Source organism: Cololabis saira, chromosome 5 (genome assembly GCF_033807715.1).
Source record: "Cololabis saira isolate AMF1-May2022 chromosome 5, fColSai1.1, whole genome shotgun sequence".
Classification (NCBI taxonomy): Eukaryota; Metazoa; Chordata; class Actinopteri; order Beloniformes; family Belonidae; genus Cololabis; species Cololabis saira.
Window position 1 is genome coordinate 12,294,939 of NC_084591.1, and position 16,100 is coordinate 12,311,038.

The 16,100-nt window shown below is 38.4% G+C and overlaps 1 protein-coding gene across 1 annotated transcript in view; it reads right to left on the minus strand.

The window, feature by feature from the left end:
* Positions 1-16,100, minus strand: part of cttnbp2 (cortactin binding protein 2) — a 132,918-nt gene that overhangs the window by 57,110 nt on the left and 59,708 nt on the right. The window contains exon 3 of the mRNA XM_061720931.1: positions 7,989-8,219. Within this exon, the coding sequence (XP_061576915.1) occupies positions 7,989-8,219 (231 nt within the window). The remainder of the gene's footprint in view (positions 1-7,988; positions 8,220-16,100) is intronic.

Sequence of the window (16,100 nt, forward strand, 5' to 3'; positions counted from 1 at the left end):
CGTCGATTTAACGCGGGACCATAATTCAGGCTTTACTTCCAAGACGGAACGAGAGTCTGAGAGAATTTAAAACAGGTAAAATAAAAGAAAATATTGACGGTGGCCAAACAAATTGTAAACACAGGTCGCACTCATGACGCTACTGGTGACGTTTCTGTTGCATAATGTGACGTAAATCTCTGTTTTCCTCCGTTTTCTCTGTTTAGACGCAAACGTGAAAACTGAGTTTTTGAAAATCTCCACTTTGGCCGGAGTTTTCAGAAATGATCGTTTTTGGGGGCTTTGAGCTTCGTTTTCGTGTAAACCAGGGATCAGCAACCCGCGGCTCTAGAGCCGCATGCAGCTCTTTAGCGCCGCCCTAGTAGCTCCTGGAGCTTTTTCAAAAATGTTTGACCTTTTTTTTCCTTTTTTTCTTGTTTTTTTTCCTCTTTATTTTCTCTCTTTTCTCGGTTTTTCCTTTTTTCTTGTTTTTTTTCTTTTTTCTTCTTTTCTTCCTTTTTTTCTCTTTTTTTCCTTTGTCCTTTCCTTTTTAATCTCGACATTTCAACTTTTTTATCCACATTTCGACTTTTTTCTCAACATTTTGACTTTTTTCTCAAAATTGTACTTCAACATTAATCTCGACATTTTGACTTTTTTCTCAAAATTTTGTCTTTTTTCTCGACATTTTGACTTTTTTTCGCCATTTCGACTTTTTTCTCGACATTTCGACTTTTTTCTCAACATTTCGCCATTCGCCATTTGTCTTCATTCTAAGGCTTATACAAGACTTTTCATTTTTTGCGCCTCCAGACATATTTGTTTTTTGTGTTTTTGGTCCAATATGGCTCTTTCAACATTTTGGGTTGCCGACCCCTGGTGTAAACGAACGGCCAAAACGCATGAAAACGCCTCGGTTTTTGCCCCGTGTAAACGGGGCCTTAAAATCTGCAGGAGAGCACACATCTAATTAAATGCTGAGTCACGATGTTCAAATAAGATACAGCCATTGCTGTTAAAGGAGAGCGCCAGAGTCGTAGAATGAGACACACAATTAAAAGGAAATGCGAGATAGCTGGATAAGCCCTAGCAGATCATTCATTAATGCACATGGATTCGTAGAATAAATGGCTTGGGGGAAAGAGTCCAACATGCATACTTTTCATAATTTCCATGACTTCTCAGGGCTGTGATTTCTATATCTGGAGCATCTGCTATTGTTAGCTCAGAACTAGCTTCGTGGAGGGTAACGCGGCTTAACTGCGGCTCTCCACCCAAATGCCAAGACTCTGTTGCTCTAACAAGCCTCAAACATGGGAGATTACATCCCACAATCCCCGTCTAATAGCAGATCCACCCCCCACCCTCGACCCGGACCCGCCACCTTCCCCGTCCTGGATAATCAGGGAGTTCGTTATCATCTCCAGCTGATGCTGAGGAGGAGCTGGCGAGTCCCTGAGCGACGAGGGCGGCGAGGGAATGCCAGTTGTGGCTCAGAAGGAGGTGCTACGACTAGCTGCTAATGGGGTGAGGATTACGTCTGTAGCCTTCAGAGCCAATTCAGCGAGGCTGTAAAGGTGATGACACCAAGCAGGATTAAATCGTTTAGTACCAGGTTCTATATCTTACTTCACAAAATACCATCATTGTTAAACCGAATGCAGATTTGACTTAAAGTAACCTCTTCTGAGACTTCCTCAGACATTCAAACGCAGTCTAATGTCTACTTTGAGGATTAATAAAGTATTACTACATTGAATTGAATGTTTGTACAATCATTCTGCTGCACTTTTAAACTTATTAAGTCGTGTCCATCAGATTGAAGCAAATTAAGATGTTAAACTGGAACAGATTTCTGTGGAGATACCTCGGAGGCAACATCAGATCTCCCCAGAAACCAGGACGGTTTAGAAAAACAACAAAAAAAAGGAATTTCTGTCCCAGGAAAACCTAATAAAACACTCTCACGGAGGGAATAACCGCTGAAAAAGAGATTGTGCTCCTCCCGTAGCAGGCGGTGAGGGCTTCTGGGAACCTTCATAACTGATTCAAGGCAGACATCAGGGATCTGAGGTGTGTTATTATGCAGATAAATCAATTCAGAGTTTGCTATAGACAGTACAACTGCCTGCCGGCCCTCAGCTTTCCTAACTCCTCACAGATGGTCCAAACTCTACGGTGAAGAACAGAAACTGAGGGAAGGGATCCGTACCTGACAGGACATGTGTCGTATAAACTAGCCAAAAATACTGAAGGTCGGCAAAGACTTATGAATATTACTGAAAATGTATAATCAACCATCCCAGCCAGAGTCTATTTAACATTTCCTTTATTCAGTGGGTTTTAAAACTTAAATCCACTGTATAGGGCTGGGCGATATATCGAGATTTTAATATATATCGATATATTTTCAAACACGATATGGTACGAGACAATATCGTTTATATCGATTTAAAAAAAATTATTTAATTTTTTTTACTTTTTTTTTTTAATGATTTTGATATAGCTTATTTTGTGACAAATTGACTTGAATGTTTTATTTGAGATTTGCACAAATGTTTTGTTATTTGCACAACTGTCAACCTCAGTGGAAAAGTCTGCCTGTTACTGTCTACATTGTATTAATTGCACAGTGTATTTTAATTTAATTGTTATGCAGGAAAGGGATATTTGTTTTATTTTATTCAAGAAGCATTTTTATTCTATATATGCAGGCAGTTTATTTTTATTTCATTTGTTTTATACATTTTGATATTGTGCAGACCTCTGTTAATAAAGGAACCTGTGTGACATTTGGCACGAGGCTTTGTATTAAAACTGACTGTTTTTTTAAGGGTTTGCCTCAGAAAAAATGAAGCTAACAGAGATGCTATGCTATAATGCCCCAATTAAGGCACAGAAAAAATATCGAGATATATATCGAGTATCGCCATTTAGCTAGAAAATATCGAGATATGACTTTTGGTCCATATCGCCCAGCCCTACCACTGTATAAAGTTTTTGAAGACAAAAAAAAGCTTACTTTAACATGAAGGTCTTGTGAAAGGGATGTAAAAATCCCACTCCTACCGAAACAACCCGAGACTCCTCATTTCTACTATGTGACCATTAAAACTCCCTTTTGGTGTATATACAATGTGTTTTCTATTCTTATTTCCAACTCTCACATTTAAATGAATGTTTTGGGGGACTATTATTCATAACAATTGAAAATACAAAAAATACAGTACTGAGACATATTTTTGAAGGATGAATTATTTATCCTTCTGAAACCTCAATGTTTATCCTCGCCATTGGCCTAAGAAAAATACTCTTCACTAGAATTATTTAAACTAGCAAAATAGTCTTCTAATTTACTTGAAACAAGGCGTCTTTACTTTCTTAGAAATTAGTTAAACAATTATTATTTGCTCCATTCTCTTCCATCATTACTTTCTTCAGCATGAACATAAAAATAAGTAATCTATCAAATGTATTGGGCATCAATCAAAATATCTGAGAACCAAAAACCAAGAATCTGTGACCAAGAGCTTAAAATCTATAATCTGTAATCATCTCTCAAGGAGACGCTTTTCTTTTCTCACCATCATACCTAAAACAGTCTCTTTTTTTAAACCAATGTTCTCCGTTGCTCTTTTTCTTTTTGCCGTTGCAGTTCTGAAACGAGTCAAATCATTGCCAGTTTATTGGCTACTGGCTGACTCAGCGTCTTACGTCGACGTCAGAGCGCCAAAAACTTTCAAAAAGCTATTTACAGTCACAGAGAACCAGAAAACCAGTAAAGTTGTCAAAAGTATTCGCTCACTCATCCCAATAATCTGAATCAGGTGTTCCAATCACTTCCATGGCTACAGGTATATCAAATCAATCACCAAGGCATGCAGACTGTTTTTACAATGAATTTGTGAAATAGGGCTGTTCGATTTTGCCCAAAAATAAAATCTCGATTTTTTTCTCTCAAAATCCGATTTTCGATTACGATTATTTTGTGAATTGACAAAAGGCAAAGAAATGATTTCAAATATGCTGTTTTTTTATTGAACATTTGCCCCATTGGGCTTTAAGTGCAAAATTTGCTCTTATTAAACCAAAAATGAATTAATAAAGTGCAAAACTCTGTAAAATAAGTTGAAAAAAGGTTTTCAAAAATATAATAAAATATAAAGTTTTATCTCTGAAAAAAAAAAAATCTGCAAATCAGCACTTGCAAACATACAGTAAGTTATATTTCCAATTAAATAAAACAAGACATTTTCTAATTAAACTAAACTGGGTCTTTGCATGCTAAATAATAATGCAACCCATGAAGGAGGTAGAGGTGTGTAATGTCAGTCATTACATTTGCTATTCACATTTGCAAGTTTTTTGCAAGGAACACGAGCCGGTCTACCGCATCTGGCTTGAGGGATGCCCGTGGCATGTTACAACGCCCCCTCCTACACTAAAGAGCCTCTCCCATGGGGCACTTGTCGCAGGTATTTGAGAGGTATTTCCATCAATCATTAATATGGTATCAATCATTAATATGTGTGCAGACAAGGTAAAAAAAAAAATTAAAAAAAAGTGAAAAATCGATTTTACGAGTTTCACGTTTTAACATCGTTCTAATTACATAATCGCGATTACGATTTAAAATCGATTAATCGAACAGCCCTATTGTGAAAGAATGGGTCGCTCTCAGGAGCTCTGTGAATTCCAGCGTGAACTGTGATAGCCTGTGGAACAAATCCAGTCCTGACATGTCCTTTATCCTAAATATCCCAGTCAGCTGTATAATAAGAACATGGAAGCGTTTGGAAACGACAGCAACTCGGCCACCAAGTGGTACGTAAACTGACCGAGCGGGGTCAGCGGATGCTGAGGTGAATAGTGTGAAGAGGTCGCCAACTTTCTGCAATCAATTGCTACAAACCTCCAAAGTTCATGAGGCCTTAAGATTAGCTCAAGAACAGTGTGCATAGCTTCATGAATGGGTTTCCATGGCCGAGCAGCATCCAAGCCACACATCGCCAAGTGCAATCCAAAGCGCCGGATGCAGTGGTGTAAAGCACGCCGCCATTGGACTCTAGAGCAGTGGAGACGCGTTCTCTGGAGAGATGAACCGTGCTTCTCCATCTGGCAATGTGATGGACGGGTGTGGGTTTGGTGGTTGCCAGGAGAACTTGTCTGACTGTATTGTGCCCAGTGTAGAGTTTGGTGGAGGAGGGTTGTTTTTTCAGGAGCTGGGTTTGGCACCTTAGTTCCAGTGAGAGGAACTCTGAATGCTTCAGCATGCCAAGACATTTTGGACAATTCCATGCTCCCAACTTTGTGGGAACAGTGGAGCCGGCCCATTCCTCAGCCAACATCACTGTGCACCAGTGCACAAAGCAAGACATGGATGACATGGTCTGGTTGGGTGAACTGGACTGGCCTGCAGAGTCCTGACCTCAACCTTTGGGATGGATTAGAGCGGAGACTGAGAGCAAGTCCTCTCGTCCAACATCAGTGTGACCTCACAAATGCATTTCTGGAAAATTTGGTCAAACATTTCCATAAACACACTCATAAATCTTGTGGACAGCCTTCACAGAAGAGTTGAAGCTGTTATAGCTTCAATGAGCGAATACTTTTGGCAAAATGTTGGTGATATCACTGACAATTGTTTCCGTCGACGTCGAACTGCAGCAGCAGAAAGAAAAAGTGCAACTGAGAAATACGGTTCAAAAACGGAGATGGCTTTGGAAACAATGGTGAGAAAATAAAAGTGTAACTGAGAAAGTTTATTGCACCTCGGTTGGAGATGTGAGCTCTTGGTTACAGATTCTGGGTTGTGGTTCTCAGATTCTGGATTTTTATTTGTAAAACGTGACGTTAAATTGACACCACAGTGATCCTTCAAAGTAACATGAACAAAAGCAAATTTTTTTGTTTTGTTTAAGCTAGAAAAGAGATGTCAGAGATGTCAAAAGTTTGAATAAACTGACATTTTAAGAATGGGCGCAGACACAAACACGACACATCATTGTAGCTCGGTCCAGAGGACGAAGAGGGAAAATGGGACAGATTCAGACATCTGTCCGCTCAGTTAATCGGGCCACGTAATCCTACAGAGACGCGCGACAAAACACTTGAACACTCTATCAACAAGAAAACAGAAGAAAAAGAGCAGCAAAAACGCATATGTTGACTCATGTTCTTAATTTCCCTTTATGTAATAGGAAGCCAGAATCGCTGCCATTAAACTGTGGCCACGACGTTGTACAAAAACAAGCTGATAAATAACAGATATCTGGATCTCCGTTTGTTACTGTAGGTGGGAAATTGGTTTTGAGTTTTATTTTATTGTTTTTCTTTATAGCTGTTGCAAACAGCCAAAATTGCCAAACAGCCTCACATTTACGTGACGTAAATATACAGTTGGGCCTCTGGTTTAAATTTTTCAAAGTGTGTGTGTGTGTGTATATATATATATATATATATATATATATATATATATATATATATATATATAATTTTTTTATTTTTTCCCCCCCTCTGACAGTCACACATTTACTCATGTCAGCATGTTCATTCAATTCATTTTTCACCATGTCAGTTTTTATTTCAGCGTAAAAAAAATAAATAAATAAAACAACAAACTCAAAAATGTGATTTTAACCATTTGTTTTGTTTTCCTGCTGTGGCTGAAACTCGGTTAATCTGTCGGTTCGATACCCGGTCTTCCTGAATGCTCAGAGAGGCTCCAACGATCATTCAGCCCTGATGTTTGGCAGTGATCACCTGAATTATCTTTTTGTTTTGGCACTTGAAAGAGCAGGTTACACTAAAGATGAGACGAGAAAAGCTTCGGTGGTGATGCTGCATGAAATTCAAACGGATCTTTGTGGGCTCAGGGGTCCAATATTACATGACTGCAGGACTCATGGATGATATATGTCTTTGATCCACATATTCCCCCTTTAAGGATCATTTTTTTCAACATAATTTATTTTTTATTGGGTCGTTATAGATGTATGAAACAAAAAATCCAGAATCCACGTGCAAGTCCACGCCATCCATGAAAAACCCCTAAAAACTGCTTTTTTTGTTCTTTTCACTGTATGAAATGTTTAACAACTCCAAAGATTAAAGAAAAGAACTAATTCAACACATTAAGTATTTATTTTAAGTGTTTATTTTATTATTTATTTATTTTAAGTATTATCTGAAAAGTATTTATTTATTTAAGTATGTTATTTATTTGACAAAGGGTAAGTATGGTTGCCAACTGTCCCTTGAAAAACGGAATCGTCCCGTATTTATAAACTAAAGTACGAGTCCCGTATTGGGCTGAAAAGGGACGCACTTTGTCCCGTATTACTGTGAGAGTCAGAAAATAGTCATAAAATGCCAATGGAAAATGGAATTGAGCTGTTATTTTTTTCTGTTTTACTACAACTGTAGCCTACAGTCATGGCCTTTGAGGCACAAATATGTTTACAAGTTTTCTACAGACTTTCTGTTTGCACTTTTGTTATTGCACTAAAAAAGTGCACTATTACAGAATGCATGTTCTGCTTTCTTTCTATTGTTTTATATAAATGTATACAATTTTAAATTAAGCAGGACAGGTTTCTGTTTAAGAAAGATACTTATTTTATTCAGTTAATTTTGTTATTGTGTATTAAAGTGAATTGCTGGATAATAATTAGTTTTCCATGTGTTCATGGCATTCAAAAATATGCATCTAATTCAATTCAGGTTCGAGTCAAATAGTTAAAAAATCGTTTCACTCACAAAAAAAAGGGGCTAAAAAAATTCACCAAGCCAGGAAGGGTGAAGGCAATCAGGTTGGCCGGCCCTGCCGAGGAGGTGTCCCTTATTTATTTTTCAGGGAGTTGGCAGCCCTATTCACAAGTCCTCGCTCTTCCAGGTGAGCAAGCAGATGCCGTTGTGGTTTGTATGGGGTCATCTGACTCTGCACCGCCTTAACTTTTATTTTTATTTATTTTCCCCCGGTACACCCGTTACCAACGCCGGCAGCTCACCCTCTTCTGGCGACTCTCGGCAGCAGCCAGCTGGGCCGACATGCGCTCCTGCATCTTCCTGCAGTGCGCCATGACGGCCTCCAGGACCGAGATGGGACTGGACCCCAAAGACCGCCGCTCCTTGTCCCCTCCGGGAACCCGGCAGTCGAAGTCCCTCTGGAGCGCCAGGAAGGGGTCGGTGAGGCTGTAGTGGCCGTAGCGCTCCTGAAGAAACACCTCCTTCCTCTGGGCCTGGAGGAAGAAACCAGAAGGGACAGCTGCTCTTTAGCATGTCGACACCGGGGTGAAAACGATTCATCAGGGCCGCGTGTGAACGCGCTCCTCACACCCAATCCATTATGAAACATGGTTCGTTACCGATATGTCATATACAACTTTTTAAAAAAAAGTGTCCTCAGCAACACATTTATTCGTGTTGCTAAAATTACACGCTTGAAAAGTGGACCTGCGATGGCAGCTGGACGCGAGCGATTGACGTCATACAACTCAACGGACTTCAGAGCTGTCGATGCCTCCAAACCGAACGTGTGAACTTGGGATTTCAAGCATCCACCTACAGTTCGGGCTAGCTGCCAGCTTCTCCACCCCGGAGGACCAAAAAAGGGAAGTCATACTTATTCATATACAAATAAAATATATATATATATATATATATATATATATATATATATATATATATATATATATATATATATATATATATATATACATATACATATATATTGAATTAGAAGGTGTGTCCAAACTTTTGGTCTGTACTGTATATTTATATGTATATATATATATATATATATATATATATATATATACACATTATACATACATATTATATATATACACACACATACATATATTTACACATACAGTGGGGCAAAAAAATATTTAGTCAGCCACACAAAAATTCCTGAAAATCACATTGTCTGATTTTTAAATGTATAAATTATAGTGGAAAATAAGTATTTGGTGTTCATGTTCATGTCAATACTTTGTTATATACCCTTTGTCGGCAATGACAGAGGTAAAACACATACACATACACACATACACACACACATATATACACACACATATAAGGCCTGTCATAGTTAACGCGTTAACTTAACGTCCTCTTAACGCCGACAATTTTTTCAACGCACGACTGACGCGCAGGATAAAAAAAAAAAACGTGCATTATATAATGCGATCGGCGGCACCGTAGCTTGAGGAAAAGTATGGTGGATTACTGCGTGAACTTTTTTGAAAAGCGAGGAAAGATGGAGAATGAAAAGGGACTTTTGAACGGCAAGTTCACTTTCAAAAAGATGCCAGATGGTTTGCTGGACAAGACTAAAGTTATTTGCATTTACTGTCGATTTGAAATGAATTACCATCGAAGTACGTCGAATCTCAAATACCACTTGCAGCCAAACACATGACTGATGCAGAGAGAGCACCTCCCCCCATTACATACATTAGATGAGCAAAGAGAGATCTGTTCCAAAGAATCTGAAGTATTAGCTAATTATAGCCCTACTGCACTTTATAGGTTGAGTTACACTCCCTGCTGTTACATGTGCACTTTATTTGTTTGTGATTTAGTTTTTGTATCACCCTGTTTTGATCCCACTTAGGGGATATTTTTTTAGCCTTTTATTTTCCTCCATATGAGGTTAGACATAATTACACGGAAAATTTAACTGACCAATGCACTTCTTGTACAATGTGTGTGATGCATATGGTTCATTGTTTTACATTGAGCTGACACAAACAAGCAATCTTAAGTTAGTGTTTACAAGTGTAAAGTTGGGGACTACATTGTGTTTGTATTTATGAAGGAATGTTACATTCAGGTCAAAAGCTTTTTTTTGTGGAAAGCTGAATAAACATTGGCATAAAGCAAGCATATTTGTCCTTTCTCATGTTGTTAACAATATTAAAAACAAAAAAATACCTTACGGTAATATAGAAGAGCAAAAAATGTGTGAATCGAAGTGCAATTAATATGCGATTAATCGTGAGTTAACTAGGGACAACATGTTTGTAATCGTTTGACAGCCCTAATATATATATATATATATATATATATATATATATATATATATATATATATATATATATATATATATATATATATATATATATATATATATATATACATACATACATATACATACATATACATATGGAAAAAGCACATGTGCCCTCTAGTCACATCCCAATTCATCACATGCAGACATTGGATTTTATTTTACTGGTATCAGGTGTTTCTGGACAAAGCAAAACAACAACTCTGGACTGCAGCTGAACAATAACACGGAGGCAAAGCTGAGCACCTGGCAGACGCTAAAAGAAAAGGAAGCAGCCCTCCTGGACAACTGAAGAAGAGGATCCTAGACTCGCTGAAGGCCTCCGACATGACTGGAAAATTCCTGGTGTGCACAGCTGCAGCCCCGACAGTTTATCCTTCATCTCGCGGCTCCGACTTCCGTGGAGAATGTAAACAGTATACTCGGGGCTTCGGCCGACTTTTCCTCACTTCAAAACCCTCGCTCGTAGCCCTTTTCTCAATTTCATTACGAAGAATTGCGTCGGATTAGGAAAACGCATCTTAATTCTATGGCAATTTAAGCAGAACAAATGGCAGAGTTTACTGTAATTACGCTGGCCCGGCACAGCACACTTCTGTAACATTAGCAGCGATGGGCCTTTAATCATCCTAACCACAACCGAATGGCTGTTCGCAGTAATCCCGCGGTCAAATAATACCAAACCCAAAACCCACTTGGCTGCGGCGGCAGCTGCAAAGAAACCCAAATCCCATACAGTATAAGTGATACCAAGCTGCTAACGACTCGGCAAATATGCTGCGGAAACCAAAAGCCTCCAGAGCCGGGCGAGGAAAGTGTCTGGATTCACATCCATCGAGCCCAGAAACACTTTGATCCGATTTCTTCCGCAAAAGTCACCAGCAGGTGCTGAAATAAGTGTTTTGGGATGATGGTTTTCCCAAGTAATAACTCATCTCCATCAGCAGCTGCTGACGGTGGCGGCGGAGGAATAGTATTCAATAACAAAGGCGGAGAGGGATGGAAGGGTGAGCTGCCTCGCCAAAGAAGGAGATGGAGAGATGGCGTTTGGATAGTTGAGCACACAAAAGAGCAGGCGGTGGATCCAGAGGCCAACGTAAACAACGCCGCTGAGGAGAAGGTGCGTCCGTGTCGGAGGGGGGGAAAGAGAGGCACCGACAGAAACAAAAGCAACAGGAAATTTGGCGGTGAAAGATTGGAAAGATTGCAACTGGGACGTGCGCCATGTTCGGCCTTTGATTCTGTCCACAGCTGAGGTCTTACATGTGGCGAGATGATGTCATTAAAAGGGCATGAACTCTGTTAAATGGTGGAAAAAAATATAAAAAAAATTGGACTAATGCAGATGATTATGGACTGGCGGATGAAGACAATTACCTCAATTAATGGAAATTACATGATTAACCTATTTGGAAGTAATAATGAAGTCAAGTAAAGTTTCATTGTTTGAGGGGGGGCATTCTTCCCTCTCTTCTTCTGGCTTTTCCATTTCACCACAGTGGACCATCTGTTTCCATCTCACCACCTGTTTTGCGTTCAGACCAACCAACCAGATTCATATCCTCTTTCACAACATCCAGAAATCACCACTAAAAGTTTCCACCCCCCCGACCGGCTTTGTCTGCCGGACGGTTCCCCGCAAGGAATAACAAAACACTGGCTTCACAATGTGGTTTCCACATTTTCTGTTGCCACTCTAGCTTTTCTGTAATACTGTATTTGACCAGGTCTTTGTACGTTTTCACCATATAGAAACGTAATTCTTGCCATTTTAAGAATGAGATGTACCTGCTGTACTCTACTGCCCTTACTTTTTAACAACTTGTGCTTTTCATTATTTTACCTCTTTTCTTATCATTTTATTTCATTTTATTTGTTATTTACTGTTTAACTGTGTCTTGCCGCTTTTAATGTTGACTTACAGCACTTTGAATTATCTTGTGTTGAATTGTGCTATACAAATAAACTTGCCTTGCCTCCAATTTATGCCAGTAGGTGTCAGTAAACACACTACACTAGACTTCTAAAGCAAGAATTAATGATGGATGTAAAGTTGAATCCTTTTCCTCAATAATCTTTGTGATATTCTTCCTCTCCTCTGCTACTGTATGCTTAGAGACCTTGTTTTCGAAGTGTTTCCTCCCATTCATTGCTGCCATTGCAGCATATGCAAACAACAAACAAACCATTGCATCCATCCCAGCTCAATCTACGTTCATCTCATTGTTTCAGATGTTGTACTCTTCTTTTATTTATCGACTCCCCGCACTATCGCCAAGTTGTATGGCGTCGTAATTTGCTAAGTCAGTCGATCCTACTGGGACAGACACTTTACTGTAAACGCAGAAGCAAAACAAAAGGAGGAAGGAAGATGATAGCCCTTTATAAATCTATCTTCCAAGACTATATCCCAACCCCCCGCCAATGGAAACCTGCCTAATCTTGGAGCAAGAAATAATGACTTGTTCTTATCCAACTGTTGTCTTTGACACATGATCAGCTTCAGATTCTTAATTTTTGATGAGGCAAACGTCTACCCAGACACCCAGGAAAGACAGAAATTTGAGAGACTTATCTGCAAAGAAAATATTTACCGTGAAGTAGGGCTGGGCGATATATCGAGATTTTAATATATATCGATATATTTTCAAACACGATATGGTACGAGACAATATCGTTTATATCGATTTAAAAAAAATATATATATATTTTTTTTTTTTTACATTTTTTTTTTTAATGATTTTGATATAGCTTATTTTGTGACAAATTGACTTGAATGTTTTATTTTAGATTTGCACAAATGTTTTGTTATTTGCACAACTGTCAACCTCAGTGGAAAAGTCTGTCTGTTACTGTCTACATTGTATTAATTGCACAGTGTATTTTAATTTAATTGTTATGCAGGAAAGGGATATTTGTTTTATTTTATTCAAGAAGCATTTTTATTCTATATATGCAGGCAGTTTATTATTATAAATTATTATGTTTATTATTTCATTTGTTTTATACATTTTGATATTGTGCAGACCTCTGTTAATAAGGTACCTGTGTGACATTTGGCACGAGGCTTTGTATTAAAACTGACTGTTTTTTTAAGGGTTTGCCTCAGAAAAAAATGAAGCTAACAGAGATGCTATGTTAAATTGCCAGTTGCTTTAATGCTTTGGGGGAAACCCCAATTAAGGCACAGAAAAAATATCGAGATATATATCGAGTATCGCCATATAGCTAGAAAATATCGAGATATGACTTTTGGTCCATATCGCCCAGCCCTACCGTGAAGTCTCATTAAGGCTATCGCCACTAGAAAGCCAACACTTTCTGATAAAGCGTGACAGTAAATGACAATTTTTCAAAGTCTGTAATAAAAAAGCTGCCAGATATTAGTTCCAAGAACAAATAGTTCTAGTGTATGTTTCAATGAAAATACAATAGAATAGAATAGAATAGAATAGAATAGAATAAGCTTTATTGGCCAAGTATGAACATGCCAGACAGGGAATTTGACTCTGGTTGTTTCGCTCACTGAACCCAGATTGAAATAGTTGCAGACAGTAAATAGACAAATAGACAATGACAATAAAATGACAATAAAATAAAACGTGAAGTCCATACCTTAATGGAATTCTGCAGCAATGTTTAATTATAGTTTATTACAGCTGAAACAAGATGGTTATCTTTGGGTTCGGTGGGAGGGGAAGTGATTACACGCTTGTAACTTTAGAGTATTTACAAGTGAACCAGTGGACTCTGAGTGAGACATCAGTATTATTAGCATCAACCTTTACAGGCATGCTGCACGCAGTGGGTGAGAGGGTTCACCGAGCCGAGCATGAGAAAGGTTGTCTTCCCAGAGACGAAAGGGTGGACGGCTCGGAAATGGAGGAAAATAAAAGAAAATAGGAGAGAATGAGAGGGGTAGAGGTAAAGGTAAAGGAAAGCTAGAGAGAAGAAAGGTGCAGAAGAAAAAAACAGTAACTGGCTTTTTAAAAGAAGAAGAGAGACAGAGACTCCAGTAGCTCCATTAGTTACACCTTCAGTACGAAGCTGAACCCACTTTCACCTTCATTCTTGGCAGAGATTCAACAAAGTGTTGAAAACTTTCCACAAATTTCGGTGCATATCAACATGATGACATTACTCAGTTGCTGCACATTTGTCAGCTGCACTTCCGTGATGGGAATCTCCCTTTCCATCAAATCCAAAAGCTGCTCTGTGGGACTGAGATCTGGTGACCGTGGACGCCGTTTGAGTACAGTGACCTCATTGTCATGTTGAAGAAACCAGCGGGGGATGATTTGTGAGTGGCACATTATCCTGCGGAACCACACAGCGGTGCAAAGACATAATCGATTATGTCAATTATCAAAGGCTGTCAACGCTAGTTATTTATTTATTTATTCATTTTAAATATAAAAAGGACATTGTTGGAGCTTTTTAGGGTGAAAAGTGTAAAAGCTACACAAGAAATATGGGAGCCTTTAAACAAAAACCAAACCCAGGAAATGAGCAAGATCCACACTGGGTATGACAGATATATCTTTTTACTAATTAAATAATCAAAAAAAGAATGAACAGATTAGTTAATTACCAAAATAATCTTAATCTAAAAGTGCTGGAGGTAAGCATAAATATCTGAGCAAACGAAGGTGACGATGGGATGAACATGCAAGAACGTGAAGGGTATCCGACCAAAACAAGTCAGACTTTCTTGTGACATGTGACAACATCTCTTCGTCATACCATCAACAACCAATCAATTCTTTGTGCTCAGAACATAAATAAGCCTCATACTTTAAAACTGTCAGATTTTATCATCTTAGCACCAGCTGTGTAGCCACAATTGGATCAGCTAATGCTTGTGTTGAAACGTAAACAGTTAAAACTTACCCAGTTTTGTGCAAATGCTGCCTCAGTGACGCACGAAAACCCCCAACCCAGTTCACCAACGCTTGGCAACACCCCATTCAAAGTAAACTAACAGCGATGCTCAGGACGCTTTTGTTGGGTACGTTTAAGCGTATGGTTATTGCTACATTCAGGCTGTAGCAGATTGCATTTTTTTCAAATCTTGTATTGTGCAGTTTTGGTGAATCCATCCAAAGTGTTGACACAGGTTCTTGTTGTAGGCCGATAGGATGCACACCTGATATGATCTTCTGCATTTCAAGCCCATGTGATTCTAGGATCAGGGTAGCACTGCATTTCCATTTACTCTCTCCGGTTAATGGGTCTGGTACCACTTCCATTCATAACCGTTTACACCAGTACAGAACCTACTGAACCAATCGGCTGGGTCGAACAGTGGTGTTCAAGGACCACTTTTTAAAGATTCAACGAACCCAATTCAATCAAGGTGTCATTCACAGACTTGTGAAGATGGTGATGACTAGCTGGTGATGATCTATTAGGGGTAGGCGAAAATATCGATATGGCAATATATCGTGATACTTTGCCGGCAAAATTTGAATATTGATTTTTTTTTTTTTTTAATCAAATAATAAATCACGTTTCAGACGGGTTGTAAAATCCAGCACAACTTCATTGTATTCATGGGCTTAAATAATATTGTTAATGTTAATTTCTTATTATGTAAACAATATGAAAACCATATGCAAATATGTTGTAAGCTTGTATGGTTACAATAAAACAATATAATATATGATAATGATATGATAATTTGAATTACGTTGTTTTGACTTGTCCCATGAATTATCACTTCATCTTGATTTATACAACTCAGATTTTAAGATGCACAATGCCTTTTACAGTTTTCAGCGAACTGTGTATAACATCACAATATATAGCAAAAGTTGGATATCGCAATATCGTATAGGGATGCAAATTATCGATTATTTCATTAATTGACAGTTGATAACCTTATCGATCGATCATCGATTAGTTGATAAGCGGCGTTTTTCCCCCATCTGAGATACAAATATAATTTTTTTTGCTTATATAAAATACAAAGGACATTTTAATGTATTCCTTAATCAAATATTTATTTGATACAAAAGTAACAAAAAGACATTTTTGTACCACAACG